Consider the following 14,591-nt stretch of genomic DNA (forward strand, 5'->3'; position numbering starts at 1 on the left):
ACAGTTTTTCTGATAAAACTGATAAAACTGATGAATACAGATGATTTCTTCAAAAATGTATCCTTCATCACATACAAGTGTACGTTAAGATATTTCAGAAGAAAGTGTTTGGAAAAAGATATGGTTATTATTTGCTTATTAAAACCCTTCAAGTTAGAGTAAACAATTATGGTTTTTTTTTAGATTTAATCAGCTGGATAATGATACATATTACTATATATTACAATATATTACTATATATATATATATATATATATATATATATTGTTTTTCTTTCCTCCACAGGAGTCGTGTTGGCTTGTAAGAGGTGTTTATAAATGTTGAGTTATGTTCATTACTATAAAATCTGTATCACACGAAGCAATTACCTGAAGTGTAGAGTCAAGAAGTATCTTTTATTAAGAGGAAGAAAGAGTAACAAACTTGAACATTTGAAATTGTAATAGCTTCAAACTCGACTGTTGTTGAAGCACGACATTTTTTTATTATTTATAAAAAATGATTTACTTGATCATAGCCTTGTTATGTATCCAACGTGACTTATTAATTTAAACACTTTCTTCTATTTTTTTTATTTGAAATCAATCGTATGCTTCACTTTTTTTATTGGTTACCAAATTGGGTGGAATATTCAGTCGAGGATCTCCTTGTTCGTATCTACGATTCACTTTATCATTCAATAGTTGGTGAAGAAAGAGCTGAGCCAGAAGACAAAGTCTAAACTATAATATTACATAAATGATCCAGTAAAACTTTAAGTATTTTTCCCACACAAAGAATCTAAACCAAGTAGCACTTATCAACCCTTAATGCAATGTTATGGGCAAATCTACTGCTCATAACATTATTTTTGGGTCCTAAATCATAGCTTAATCATTTAATAAGATAGAATTATTCATACCATCATTCAATATGAACTGTAGCTTACTTTAAGACAGCCGCAAGTCAATAACTGCGACTCGGAGGGCAAAAGGGTGTTGAATTTAATCTGCTAGAGTAAATGTCAACCGCAGGGTCTCCATATATTGAATTTATTTGCAACCAACAAACATCCCCGTTGAACTCTTACTACTACTTTTATTCTTAAATATAACTTAACGGTGTCCAAGAACTCCATCGTAGTTTCACAGACATTTCAGAATTCACAGTCGAGTGATACTGATGCAGTAAGACTCCCATCATGACCATGTTTTGAAGTTATTACTTTATAAATTATTCCCCCGTCTGAAATCTATAACGTAATAATGGCTTCAGCCAGTTGTAATCAAGCTCACTTTGTTTATACAACGAGTCCCTTGGAGGTGGAGACTTCCGGGATTGATGAAGCACGGTGACAAACTGTAAATGATATTTACAACATGCAATAGTTCATTTATTAAGAGGGAAATCTTATATTTTTCAGATGGCTCCTACAACATAAAGGTGTATAACTCTTTCCATGTATGTAGATGTATATTGGACTTTTCATGGTTGGGTTTAAAACCATTTTTACCCTGTAAATCTGCAGGTTTATGCTTTTCAAACCAGCTTTCGGTGGAACATCCGCGGCTTACTTAAAGTCTTACACCGGGATGATGCAGGATCCAGGGAATGGAAGTTTGTCGTGGCTGTCTGACTCAACAGCTTCTGAAACCATCTCTCCAACATAAACACATTTACGGGGGAGACAGGAGGGAGAAAAAAAAGAGAAGGATTTAGTCTCATTTGCGCAAACAGATAAGATCAAAGAGGGTGAAAAGAGGATAGAAAGGGTGAGAAATTGGTGGCGACGTGAAGCCTAAATGACATGTTTAATCGCACAGAAAATTGAAGCTAGATTGCAAGGCGGTGCCAGAGTGGAAATTGCCTTGAAATTCTTTCACTTTGATTCATTTGCTTCTCTCTCTCTCTTCCTCTTTCTCTCCTCTGGTGAAGCAGTCCTGCTTCTTTTTCAGTTCCATTCACTGTCATTTCTTACCTTTTAACAATATCGTATTCTTACGAAGCTCAGCTGAAATTCTGTATGTTGAAAAACGTGAAAAGAAATGTAACATAATTGTAACTCTGACAGAGAAGATTGACGTGTAAACATTTATTCTGGATTAAAAAATAGCGAAAAAGTTGCTTTTTATAACATTGCTGAATATTGGTACATCACTGTCCACTTTTGTTTAATGTGGGAAACATTTCTGTGAAGTCATTGTATGTTCGGTTTGTGCTCCCGTTGTGTTCCTCTGGGCACTTTCCACAGAGGTTAATTGATGGCTCAAATTTGTCATCAGCAGTGAGTGACTCAGTGTGAGGGGTTGTCTGTCTTGACCGGTCGTGGGTGTCCTTGGTTTTTGTCAATTGTTGTCAAGATTTCTGTGATCAAGGAAACTGTCTTTAGTTGTCTACAATGCATTTCAATGTAATGAGCGTTACTCTGATATATCCTTATAAATCCTTGATAGTTGACACCGAGTAAAAACGTATTCATTGCTGCCTTCAGATTTCTCATTATCTCGGCATACACCTTCTCCAGGAAGAAAGAAAACAGGTTGGCATTGTTCTTTGCGAAACAACACTACAACTCTTCCTCGCTTGTTATTTCTTTACAGCAATGTTCAGCTGTTGTTCTTTGAGTGGGATTAGTCATAGCACTGCACGTCAGTAGAAGACAACAGTGCCTTATCTTGTTGCGTAAGCAAGTTCTTATGCAGAAAATTCAACATACAGAATACACTATATACACAATATATTTTTTGCACCAATAAAGGCATTATTTTCATGTACCAGCCTTCAATGTGTAGCAGTTTTGTCTACAACAAGATGGTTCCATATAGGGTTCGTGTGTCACTTATTTTCGCTAGTTGACGGATTATTTTTTTTTGAGTAGACTGCACTTAAAAAAAGTCTCAAAGTTTATTAACTTTGTTATAATCAAAACAATGACAGTTAAAATATCCGGGTACCAACATAATAATGTAAAATGACGTTGTATTAGTAACTTAAGGGGAAATTGCCAAACTTCTCGACTATTATTATATATGGCAAGAAATGGATGTGTTATTTGTGTCTTATTTTGGGGTTCAATTGTGTTTGGGGATCTGCACAGGCGAGTGCTAACGTGTAAATGCATTTTCATTGTTAATAACTGGTTTGGGAAGTTTTTTAGTTTGCTGATAAATTTTGAAAATGAGCAAATTTAATATAATCAAGTCATTTTTGAGTGGATAAACAACATTTTTTCAAACTAATTTAACCACATTTTAATGCATACGTTTGGAATTTCGTACCTTAATATTAAAACATCCTCAAACAGTTATACTTAAGTAATAAAACAAATGTTGCAAATTATCTTAAAATGATCCACAATTTCCCCCTATTTCGAAATTCCTCATTTTGGTGCGAGAAAATGATCTTTTATCTCAGTATTGATAAGCATAATTTATTTGGATTCATAATCGAACGCACAGCTTGAGTCGTAGGTGCCAAAATAAATCCGTTACATCGAGCGTGTAATATTGTCTCCATAAAAGATGCCTATTTAAAGTGATTTTTCGTGAAACAACGCGACGTGGTTGAACATATTTGCTGGATTAGTGAGCTTCAACACAGAAGATGGTGGCGAGATTCCAGCTCACAGATGGCAGAATCCTCTTCTTGCTCAAGTGCTCCATCACTTCTCCACAGGAACTATTTGTCACATGTGCAGAAGCAATGTGAAGATAACAGGACACTGGTGGGTGGGTTGGATTGGATGCACAGGCAGGATTTCTTGCGGAAAAACATCGGTAAATGTGTGCGAGAACGTGATGACGGGGATTAGAATGTCTACTTTGGTGACTTATTTAATCCCAGGGTTTGGGAACAGCTGGTTTGTTCAGAGCGCTGGGATACAATTCCTTGTCTGTTCCTGGAGGTAGTGAGCGGAGAGGGAGACAGTGAAGGGACAGGAATACAAAGAGGAAACGGGACAAACGGAGAGTGAAAGGAGAGAAATGCCGGGTTAACTGACTTGAATAGTTGATTTCCTTACTCTTCCTTTTCAATAACAGAAGTCCACTTTTCATGCAGCAGGAGTGTCCGACTCTGAAACCACACGGGTTTCCGGGAGAGTCGGCGCGAGGTGATTGGAGAAAAGGAATATTTTAACATTTTGACAAATACCATGACAAATGTTCTCCCAGGGACTCCTGCTTGTTAATTCACGGAACCTTTTCCGTTGTGCCAAATGTCCTTCATCTGTGCCAGAAGCATCTCGTCTTCCAGAGGCCGGCGAAAGTGCCGCAGGAATCTCCCAGCACTTTCAAGCTGAAACACTTTTTTTATGGGTGAGGGATTACACGGAACTGTTGCGGTGGTACAAGACCGAGAGCTCCACACAGGGAGGTATTCTTGTCAGCCTTCACACGCTTCCACAACTGGCTCTATTTCAGGCTCTTCTGACACCTCATCATACTTCTCCCCGTGTGAGGCGCCGGCCGTCCTCGCGGGGAATGGATTCAACGATAACGATCCTCTGTCATGATCTTCCTGTCATGTCTCGGGCGTCATGGCTGTAGGTGCGAATATGAGATCGAAAACTCAAAGGGAGAGATTTGTCATCCCGGTTGTCCTATTTTTTAAAGAGATTTAATGGATCACAAAAACCTTGTAAAAACTTCTCATAGGCAACAAAGTTAATTTGCAATAGATAAAAGGTAAATCGATAAACTTACAACCAAAAAATTCCAACCTGAATCTAAAAAAATGAAATTAATTTCCCCGTTTAACAGAAACATTAGCATTCTTTGTGGTATGTCGGTACACCATGAGCGTGCACGTGCAATGGCCCCAATTCGGCATTGTTTGGACAAGAAAACTAGGAGGTAGTACACAATCGGTGAAATCAGCAATCCATGTCAGATGTGGGTTACATTGAAAACCAATGCTTGGCAATGGTTGGGGTTATTGGGGTTGGCTAGACGGATTGATGGAGAAAATAGTGAGGAGGATACAGTGAGAGAAAAGAGAGTATAGAGTAGAGAAAGTTGTATAGTAGTAGATAGATGAAGGAACATGTTGTGATGTTAATAGTAAATGTACACAGAGACCTAAGGATTATATTCTCAGTTATATGAATAAAGTTGTGTTTTGAATGAAATGCAAGGACAGATAGTTAATTTCCCAGATCAGGCACTGACACCAATTTTCGTCAGAATCCGTTTGGCTTTAGAAACCATGGCAAATTTAAAAAAGCCAGTGTACTTGCATTGTATTCTGACGCAGTGTGATGTCAAACTTCAACGCTTCCACCCGCTGCCCTTGTAACACATGTTACCTGTTGCCAGTAGCTTGATTGAAGGTTCTGCATGTTTACATTGTATTTTATAATCACATAGGAAGTGTTTATTCAGAAGTGCTAATAAATAGTATTACCTTAATGCTCGTATTAAGGTGCTTCATCACGTTCCACGAGTGGAATGGTTGTGTTCTAACGACACAATGGCTTCCTGTTGTTGGTTCAATGGCATTTTAGAAATTAATTTTTGACTGAATGGGAAGTCGAAAATGGTGAAATGGCAGCGCTTTTGATCCCTCAGAGAGTTTCCATTTTCATTGTCCATATTATACTCATATTGACACAATACTAAAATGTCATTTTATTAAAACGATATTCCTGGAATTCAGTCCGCAATTCCTTGACACGTTGCAGAATGTTCAATTTAACGTAAATTAACTTGGTAAAAGTAAAGCTGCCAATACAGTATGATCTTAATTCATCAGACTGGCGATTATACTGTAGTAGATGCGTAACCCAGGTGTCTGGTTCAATGTCGGCATTATATCCAGCAGAGACCAACCTTCAGATCAAAACATTGTGGGAAAAAAATCATATAAAGTTTCTGTTTCACTCACTTTCCATAGTTTATATGTTTATTTATTTGACTAAACTAGACTGAAACAAGTGTCTTGACGTGTCACAGGCTAATGTTACTTGAGGGAAAATCCAAAACCTTTCATAACAAAACAACTTTCCGACTAAATGATCAATAGAACATAATAGATATAACTTGTTTATTTTTTGTCAGCGTGGCCCGGCAATAAATGCCTCACGGACTGTCTGGGTCCTCGACATAAGAGCTACATTTCAGCCTTGACACGTTATCTCAGGCCATTATTGTTGAACCTTAACAACTGTTTCATGTATGAGCACACACTTACACACATGTACACACATGTACACACAGAGGTCCATGTGTCAGAGTTATTTTAAACCCAACATAGTTCTGATTCTATTATTACCAGCTGGTTTAAGTGTAGACACAAGGGATGCCATCGTAAAATGTTCTTGCCGTGTTGAATAAACTTGCACTGAAAAGCTACCTTTTTTAAATGAATACAAGAACGACCACTGAGTTGATAAACTATGAGATCATGGTGGTGTTTGTGTCTCTCGTACAGTCGTGATGTTGGTCTCTCGTCACACGCACTCAGACCTCAAACCCGCTCCAATGTTGCCAGTTCTTCAGGCACTTTACGAGCAGGCTTGATATTTCCTATATGGTTTTCTTGATCTTGCATTTCAAGTATTCTATCAGTGCTTGTGTCGGTTTGCGCTCCAGCTTATTTTTGGCGTGTGCATGCGAGACGACGCACACACACACCACCAGAAACCACTGTAATTACCAGCTCTGGTCCTTTGAATAGCAATAGCCAGTGAAACTTTGATCTGGTCACAGACGAGAAGGAGGGCTGTGGCTCCCCGAGTGGAAATAGAACGGCCCACATGCAGTTGATTAGAGGTTTTCTATACGGGGCGCTCTGAAGTGGCCCAGCGCGAGTTATGAAGCCAACATATGCCAAGGATATTACGTGTGGCCGCGCGAGAGGGGGAAAGACAAACTCGATACTTTACATGGTCAATGACGACAAACTCTGAAATGGAAGGAACTGTTTGAGACAAAGAAAATATCTGAAATTCATCTTTAAAATAAGAGAAATTCAAGGTAGTGTTTATATACCGACGGTTATTCATGCAGGAAGCAATTTACATGCAAAACGTCTGACTCCGGCAGAAGGTCAGATCACGAACCATTTCCATCAAAGACCAAATTGACATGCAATATTAATGACTCCTTGACCTGTAGTTTTAACGCCAAGCCAATGAAGCGACGGGGCCCAAACCAAACATCAAGTCAAGGAGCCATCAAAATTCATCTGTCACTCACGGGAAATGTCACGCCGCAGCTGCCACACATTATAAACCAGCGTAGTTGTGCCGCCAGTGCCAGTCCTGTTACGTGTCAAATCCTAAACAAAATGGCCTGAAAAAAGGGTTTTACATCCTGACATCCGCCACGGAGCGCTAACACAGAATGATGGACGCCTTAGTGGAGTCATTGTGTTTTAAAGATCCTTGGTGCACATCTGTCCAAATGTTACATGTCGAGTTTTAACACACAACATATCCCTTTAACACTGTTGAGGGGGAAATATGAAACTACTCGACTATAATTATGTATGGCAAGAAATGGATGTGTTATATGTGTCTTATTTGGGGTTTAAATTGTGTGTGTAGGGATCTGCACAGTGCTTACGTCTAACTGCATTTTCATTGCGCTTTTGGGATATATTTGATTATCCAAACTACTTAAATAAAGTGTCCTTTTTTGCTATATTTCAGATGTATAGGTAGATAACTTTAAATTGCATTCAACTTCTTTATTGCACTATTTAGAGTTTGCACATTTCTAATGGTGATGGAAAGTCAACTACCCCCTCAAAACACTAAACATTTGCGTTTTTCAGTATCCGTTGTTACTTTTTCAATTCTGGAGGTTTTACAATTGTCTGACGCTAAAGCAGAAACACTGCTAGCTTGTGGCAATGAAGTGGTAATGAAACCAAACTGCATGCAGTCGACCATTAGCATAATTTTTGCAGAAGATGGCAACAAAAACACACACTATGACATTTCAACTTCATGAGGAGAATGTAAACAAGAAAGGAGTTGAATCCTAAGTTGTGTATTCACAAAATGTCCTACAACGTAAACATAACTTTCTTGTTATGTTGTCAATCGTAACTATGTGGCAGAAACTCATTGTTTGCATTTAGTGGCTCAGCTAGAATGTGTTCCACTGTCCCTTTAAAGGTGACCCTTATATTCTGGGTGTCAAACTCAATCACCCGAGGGTGCAAAATCTTTGGGGAGTCCAAGTCGCGGGCCAAACAAATTGTATCTTTACCAGACTGTCTCTATCAAATTTATTTTCCTTCAACATCACTTTTACTGAAAGTCTCCGTATTACTTTTGACATCCATAATATCTTCTCCTTATCTTATCTAAAACACTGATATTTTTATAGACAGACATGAAAATAATCTTCATGTCAACAGCTAATACTTTGAGACTATACAGTGGGCCACATAAAATGAGTTGGTGGGCCGCATTTGGACCCCAGGCCTTGAGTTTAGCTGAAGCTCAGACAAACCAAAAGACTCCAGAAAGAAAAATCAACACATCTCAATAAAGAAGAAGAAGCACAGCCTGGGAGAGGATCATACACACAACTCAAACTCAAAACAGAATGAGGTCAAAATAGTGCCTACTGGTGGCACGAAGACTAGTTAAAGAAAATATTATGAGGGACTGAGAAGAGAGTGGGCGGGGCTTCTTCCTGTCCCTGCATTTTATTTGCTTTTCTCAGTGGTCGAAGCACCAGATGGGAATCTCATCGGGGACATGGAGCCCATTCGGATTGCCAGGTTTTCCCAATAGGAACTCAAGACACACTCATCAGTCTTCATTTCTCACAACATGTCTTAATTCTGTTATTAAAACAGGGACCATTAGTGTGAATTAAATCGATCAAATGACAGACCTCACATTGTATTATTTGATCCATCAGATAAGAAGAAAATTTGCCAGAGTGAATCTGTGGTTTAAAGATAATTAGAGCTGAAGTTCAGAGCAGCAAGGTTGTTGCTCACAACAAAAATCGAATCGATTCAACCCCCCGGGGAGGATGGGGACGTCGGGCGTGTAGGACTAAGATCTTTAACGTCCTGCGATCAAGTCCCTGATGTAAAGCCGGTCCAAACGCAACTGGGTTGTGCCGGGGGTGACCACTTAAGCACTCTCTAAAATAATTAAACACCTGCCCCCCCCAAAAAAACGGCTCGGTGCCATTTCATCAACTCCAACAGTCAATCACGGGGGACGAGGACGGGTGCTCATCTGGCCGTCTGATCAACTCCCCGAGCTCTCCAATAAGCCGACAACCTGAAAGGAAGAGAAGCATCTGCCACCCTCTTGAAAAAGAGGCCAGCGGCAGTCTGGTGCTCGACTGTCTCGACCCGTGGGAGCGCTAACGTTCGCCGTACTTTGATTTCATAAATACTCAATGATACATCCAGCGAATGTGTTTGTGAGTGATGGTAGTTACTCAGATATTAAGCCCTGTTTGTCACCTTCTGCTGCTGCTGGTAGTGGTGTGGAAATGTATTTTTTGGAAGATGGAGTACGAACTCCAGGGGTGTCGAACTCATTCACACACAGGGCCAAAATGTCAAAGTCGCAGGCCAAACATAATTTTTATTCATTAACGGTGCGTTACTGGCTCTGCTTTAACAGGAAGTCCAAGGAGAATGATAAACAAGTCTCTGGTTTAATCATCAAATGCTAATGTTAGCATAAAGCATCTCCTCTGACACAGACTTTACTTAGACATTTAAAGTGTGTATGAAAACCTCAGGAACAGTCAATTTAGCACATGGGTAACAGTGTTCACTTGTTGCACATCTTTTAGAGTTTGGTCCTCTTTAAATTTTTTATTTTTTCTACAAAAATTCTGTTTACCGTCATTTACAGATTCACCAAGTCACACAGTTTAAAAACTGTGAAAACACAATACTCCATACGTAATGGAGAAAACCACAAAGTACACACTTTGAAGGTGAATTTTCAGAAGCTACAAAAACTTCTATTGAATGTGGAAATTCTTATCCCTAGAAAAGCTATGAGAAAGTAATTCAATGCAAAATATCTGCCCTTTATCAGCTTTAATTCAGAAATGGAAAACTTTTATTCTGTTGTCCGACAGATCTCTTAGAAATACAAGTTTGAAAGTCGAGATCAAACCTTTATGGTCAATTACCTAACATATGTAGTGAGTTTATTCAAGATAATTCGCTTCAACTAATCATATCTATGAGGAAGTGTCTTTCATATTTCGTTGTCTCCAAATGTACTTTTTTACGAAGAATGCAACGCAAATGTTGTGTTTGTGTATTTGCACGTGTGTTTTATGATGGTAAGATTGTTTGTCTATTGGAGAGACTGGATGTGTGTCTATTTTTTCCTACATCCACTGAAACTAAATTAAATGAATTCAAGTTTTTGTGCGAGGAACCATCAGTAGATTCTGATCCACAGACCTCAGAGTCCGAGCTGGGGTGTAAGGTTGGATCAGATCAGTGATGTAAGGAGGAGTCTGTCCATGAATAGCTCTAAAAGGAAGAACCAGAATTTTAAATTGTCTAAAATGTGTCATTTGTGGGTGAAAACCCGTGGTGCCACAAACAATTTGGTTCAAAAATTAATCTTCTCTGTTCATATAACTCCAACGTTGACCTTCTCCAAATGCAACCTGATATTATTCCATCGTTAGCCTTTGTTTGTATTCAAAATAGATTGTTGTAGAGTGATTGTTTACTCATTGGAACAGGTGGAAAATATGAGCTGGAGATTAAAACGTGTATAACTTTCTTTTAAAAAAGACAGACACATGAGTGATTCTCTTTTGCATCAGCTTGTTCATGTCGGAAAAACTGCAAACTCTGAGTATATGTCAGTTGTTTCAGGCCTGATTTCCGCTGATACCAAAAGTTGGCCTGCGAATTGTCAGAATTAGCACAACATGAAAAAATCTCCAGGAACCTGTGAAGTGTGTTCTTGCGGCTCTCTTGATTGACACTGTCATGTTTTTCTATCACAAGCCTGGATCTCATTGAAATGTTTCTGAACCCTGGGTGGGGGGGAAAAAAAATTGCTTAACACAGCTTGTCCAAACTGGTTAGCGGTTTAGCGACGACGCACAAACATATCTGATGAGAAGAGTTGAGCGTCTCGCAGGGAATCGACCCAGATTCTAGGGAGTTGATGAGCCAAAGTACGGGCCTGACAGTGAATGTCTGCACGGAACTCCAACGACGCCCACATGTATCTGTTCTCGCCGGATTCCGGTTTGATAAGCGGCTCGTGTGGCTGCTCTAAGGATCTTCCATCAAACACCAGCATCTCAACCAGCATCTGCTCTTGTCTCCAGTGTTCAGAGGTTAACAGTTGTTGTCCAAACTCTAATTAAAAATATATTGAAAGTTGGAGATGAGGAGACTTTTTGTTTTGCTTCCTTTTGAATGCATTTGTTTTATATATGACAAGTAACTCACTCTGAAACTCCCATTTCTGTCTAGTAGATTCCATTGAGTTGAATAAGATGTTTGACAAATACTTCATATATGGACAAAATTGAAACTTTGATTATTTCTCTTGATGATAAGGTTCCAGGGTTGAGTCAATACTTGGGTGGCTTGGGTCAGTCTGTCAAACTGAGCCTGAGAAACCTGGGTGTTGTATTTGACAATTGCAACATTTTTTTCATGGCTTTAAAAGAAGGAGCTGTCTGGCCTGCAGTTGATACAGAACTCTGCAGCGAGAATACTGACTTGCTCCTCCTTACATCACTGATCTGATCCAGCCTTACACCCCAGCTCGGGCTCTGAGGTCTGTGGATCAGAATCTACTGGTGGTTCCTGAACACACTTCCGGACCAGAGGAGAGAAATCCTTCCAGGTTGTTGCTCCTAAGCTTAGGAACGATCTTCTTCTCTCTCTGTGTTTGATGATCTACTGACTCCTTCAAGAAACATCTGAAGACATTTTTATTCGTGCATCTTTTCCTTGATTCTCTGAAACTCCTGTGTTTGTCTCGGTGTTATCTTGACCTTTAAGCATAAGATTTATCGGGTATTGTTTTAATTGTTTAAGCGCTTTGTGACCCTGGTCTAGAATAGCGCTCTACAAATATTACTTACTATATTAATGCTATTTTATTTTATTTAAAGTGTTAAATCCCAACTTTGTCAAGAAACCATTAATTTAAAATAACTCTATATAAGAGAATTATATATACATACAGTATATATTGTATATGGTACATGGAGAAACATAGTCAACAACCTTCTGTGGAGTGGATGACGAATCGTAACGACGGTTATGGAAGTACTTACTTTTCATAAAAATACACATGAAATGTCTTTGATAAATACCCTATTAGACCAAGGTTAATTAATAAGCTCCACATAAGATCATCTTTTAACAGCCATAAAAACTCTTGAAAAGGTATTTTAGTCTCTAGTGTTGCAGACGAACTAGTTTGTTCCAACTTTAAAGTCAAACTATCGCTTCACCTCAGCGATTATCTCAGTCTGCATGAGAAACTTAAAGGTTAATGCAAATAATACTGCATATACAGCAGTGTTTTATTAATTTTACCATTGTTTTAAAAACCTTTAATACGCTATTATTCAATATTGGTATTTTCTCTCCTTTGGTCTTTTATCATTTCGACTCTCTAACCTCGATCTGTATCCAAGTCATCTGTCTGGTCTCTCTTAATGAAATATAGTTTTTTTTTATAAATCTCCTTTGACGCGATTTTCTTGTCCCTGGACCTAGAATCGTAACAACCAAACCGTGTTGCCAAATTATTTTACCAAAGGTCAAGAATAGAAGGTGCTCAGATGTACTCTAAAGAAAAAAAAAAGTTCACCACATACTAAACTATTAAATAAGTTCCTTGGGATTTTTCCCTGTTGTTTATATCATAGCAAATAATGGTAATAAACACCCTTTTGCGTTTTACTCAAGCAAGAACATATAATGCCGTTTTAAAGCTCTTTTATATACTAATCTGTGTTTATATTCTAAATGGTAGCCTGGTGATTTATAAACTCACACAAATGAACGGGACTATAAATGTTCAAGCTTGTTGTTAACAGGCGTCGACAATTGACCAGTAAAATTCCCAAAGTGATGCAGACGGGAGGGAAATTAATTAAAATTTGTGTCAAAGGATGAAAAGAAAGAATCTTGTGTGTTGCCTGCTGAGAAGTATTTTCACACAAAACACAATTGATTTTGTCGAAATAACGATTGAAATGGAAACTGAAATTGCTTTCTGTTGCGACTCTTATTTCCTGTTTCTGACCTTTTCGATAAATATACTTTTCGGTTCCCCCCATGACTTCAAACTGAGATCTTGACAAGAAAATATAACAATGAATGAATAAACACTAAACCATCTTAATTCGTCTGCAACTTCTCATTGATGTAAAGTGCCTCCTCTTGTCGTGAAAACGACATGAAAAGGTCAATTCCTGCAGGAAAAGTGATCCAAGTAGTGACAACACCATGGTCAGTGTTTGACCCACTGATGCAAAGAGGGAGATTAGATCCAAACCACAGAGCAAGAAGGAAGGTGTGAGTTTTGAAGGGTTCAGCCTGGGTCCAATAGATCAATTAGTTAAATGTATATATTAAAACTAAATGCAGTGGTACTTCTGGAAGGGAAAATGTATTTACTCAGCCCTAAACATAAGAACAACAACCAGCTCCTTTATATAAGATCGTTGGTCTAAATGATGTTTGCAAACAAGACTGAATTAAGTGCTGTGATCACGGTCAGGATTTGAATAATCCATCATTTCAAAGATGAATGCACACAGAATAGAAAAAGAAAACCAAAAAAAATAAAGCACCTTTGATTGACAGATTGATTTCAACAATAAATCTGGAGGCAACTCGAGTGTGTGTCCGTCAAATTGATGCTCACTAATACTTGACAGCGTGTGTGTGTGTGTGTGTGTGTGGCAAAAAATACAGAGCCAATCGTTTGATCGGATCCTCCGAGGTTCACTTCCACATCCAGACCAAGGTGCGAGAAGTTCGCTCAAGCGTTTCAAAGGGAATGGAAGTCACTGAAACTGAGGAGAAAAAAAAATCAACTCACCACCCCCGTGTCCAGCTGCTCGGTGGTCAGCGAGGGAGCCGCTTTTGTCAGAGGCAGCAGGCACAGCATCGATAGCAAAATCCGCGCCGATAAATCCATCTTCATCCGCTCGTGAAAGGAAACCATGGAAGCCCTCAAGACAGGCGGGTCCAGCCGCGCTCCGACGCCGACCCAGAGCGCCTCATTCACGGGCTGAGAGGATCAAGACGCTCCGCTAAAACAGCACCGCCTCACAGTGGCGCACACAAAAAAAACAAAATAAAAAATGAAGAATCAACTCCTCAAAGTGACACAAGTGATCCTGGCGTTGGAACTTTAGTTGTGAGTCTGTGTTCGACACACGTGTTTTTTTTTTTCCTTCAGAATCCTGGTCCAACAGAGAGGATGCGTCCGGAGGTCCTCGTCTGGTCGTGGACTCTCCACAACTGACGCGCGCAGGAGGAGAAGCTTTGACGACACGGAGCGCGTGTTCGTCCCGGAGGAGAGAGAGGGAGGAGGAGGAGGAGGAGGAGAGAAGGAGAGGGGGAGGAGGAGGAGGAGAGGATTTAGCGCCTCTTACCGCTCAGTTGCG

At 39.3% G+C, this 14,591-nt stretch overlaps 1 protein-coding gene across 1 annotated transcript in view; it reads right to left on the reverse strand.

Moving 5' to 3' along the window:
* The window catches only part of LOC148079513 (matrix metalloproteinase-17-like), a 61,623-nt gene extending 47,239 nt beyond the window's left edge, over positions 1–14,384 (reverse strand). The window contains exon 1 of the mRNA XM_087791099.1: positions 14,021–14,384. Coding sequence (XP_087647225.1) covers positions 14,021–14,146 — 126 coding nt within the window. The 5' untranslated portion in view covers positions 14,147–14,384. The remainder of the gene's footprint in view (positions 1–14,020) is intronic.
* Positions 14,385–14,591: the final 207 nt, after the last annotated feature.

This window comes from Callionymus lyra, chromosome 5 (assembly GCF_982586985.1).
Source record: "Callionymus lyra chromosome 5, fCalLyr1.hap1.1, whole genome shotgun sequence".
NCBI lineage: Eukaryota > Metazoa > Chordata > Actinopteri > Syngnathiformes > Callionymidae > Callionymus > Callionymus lyra.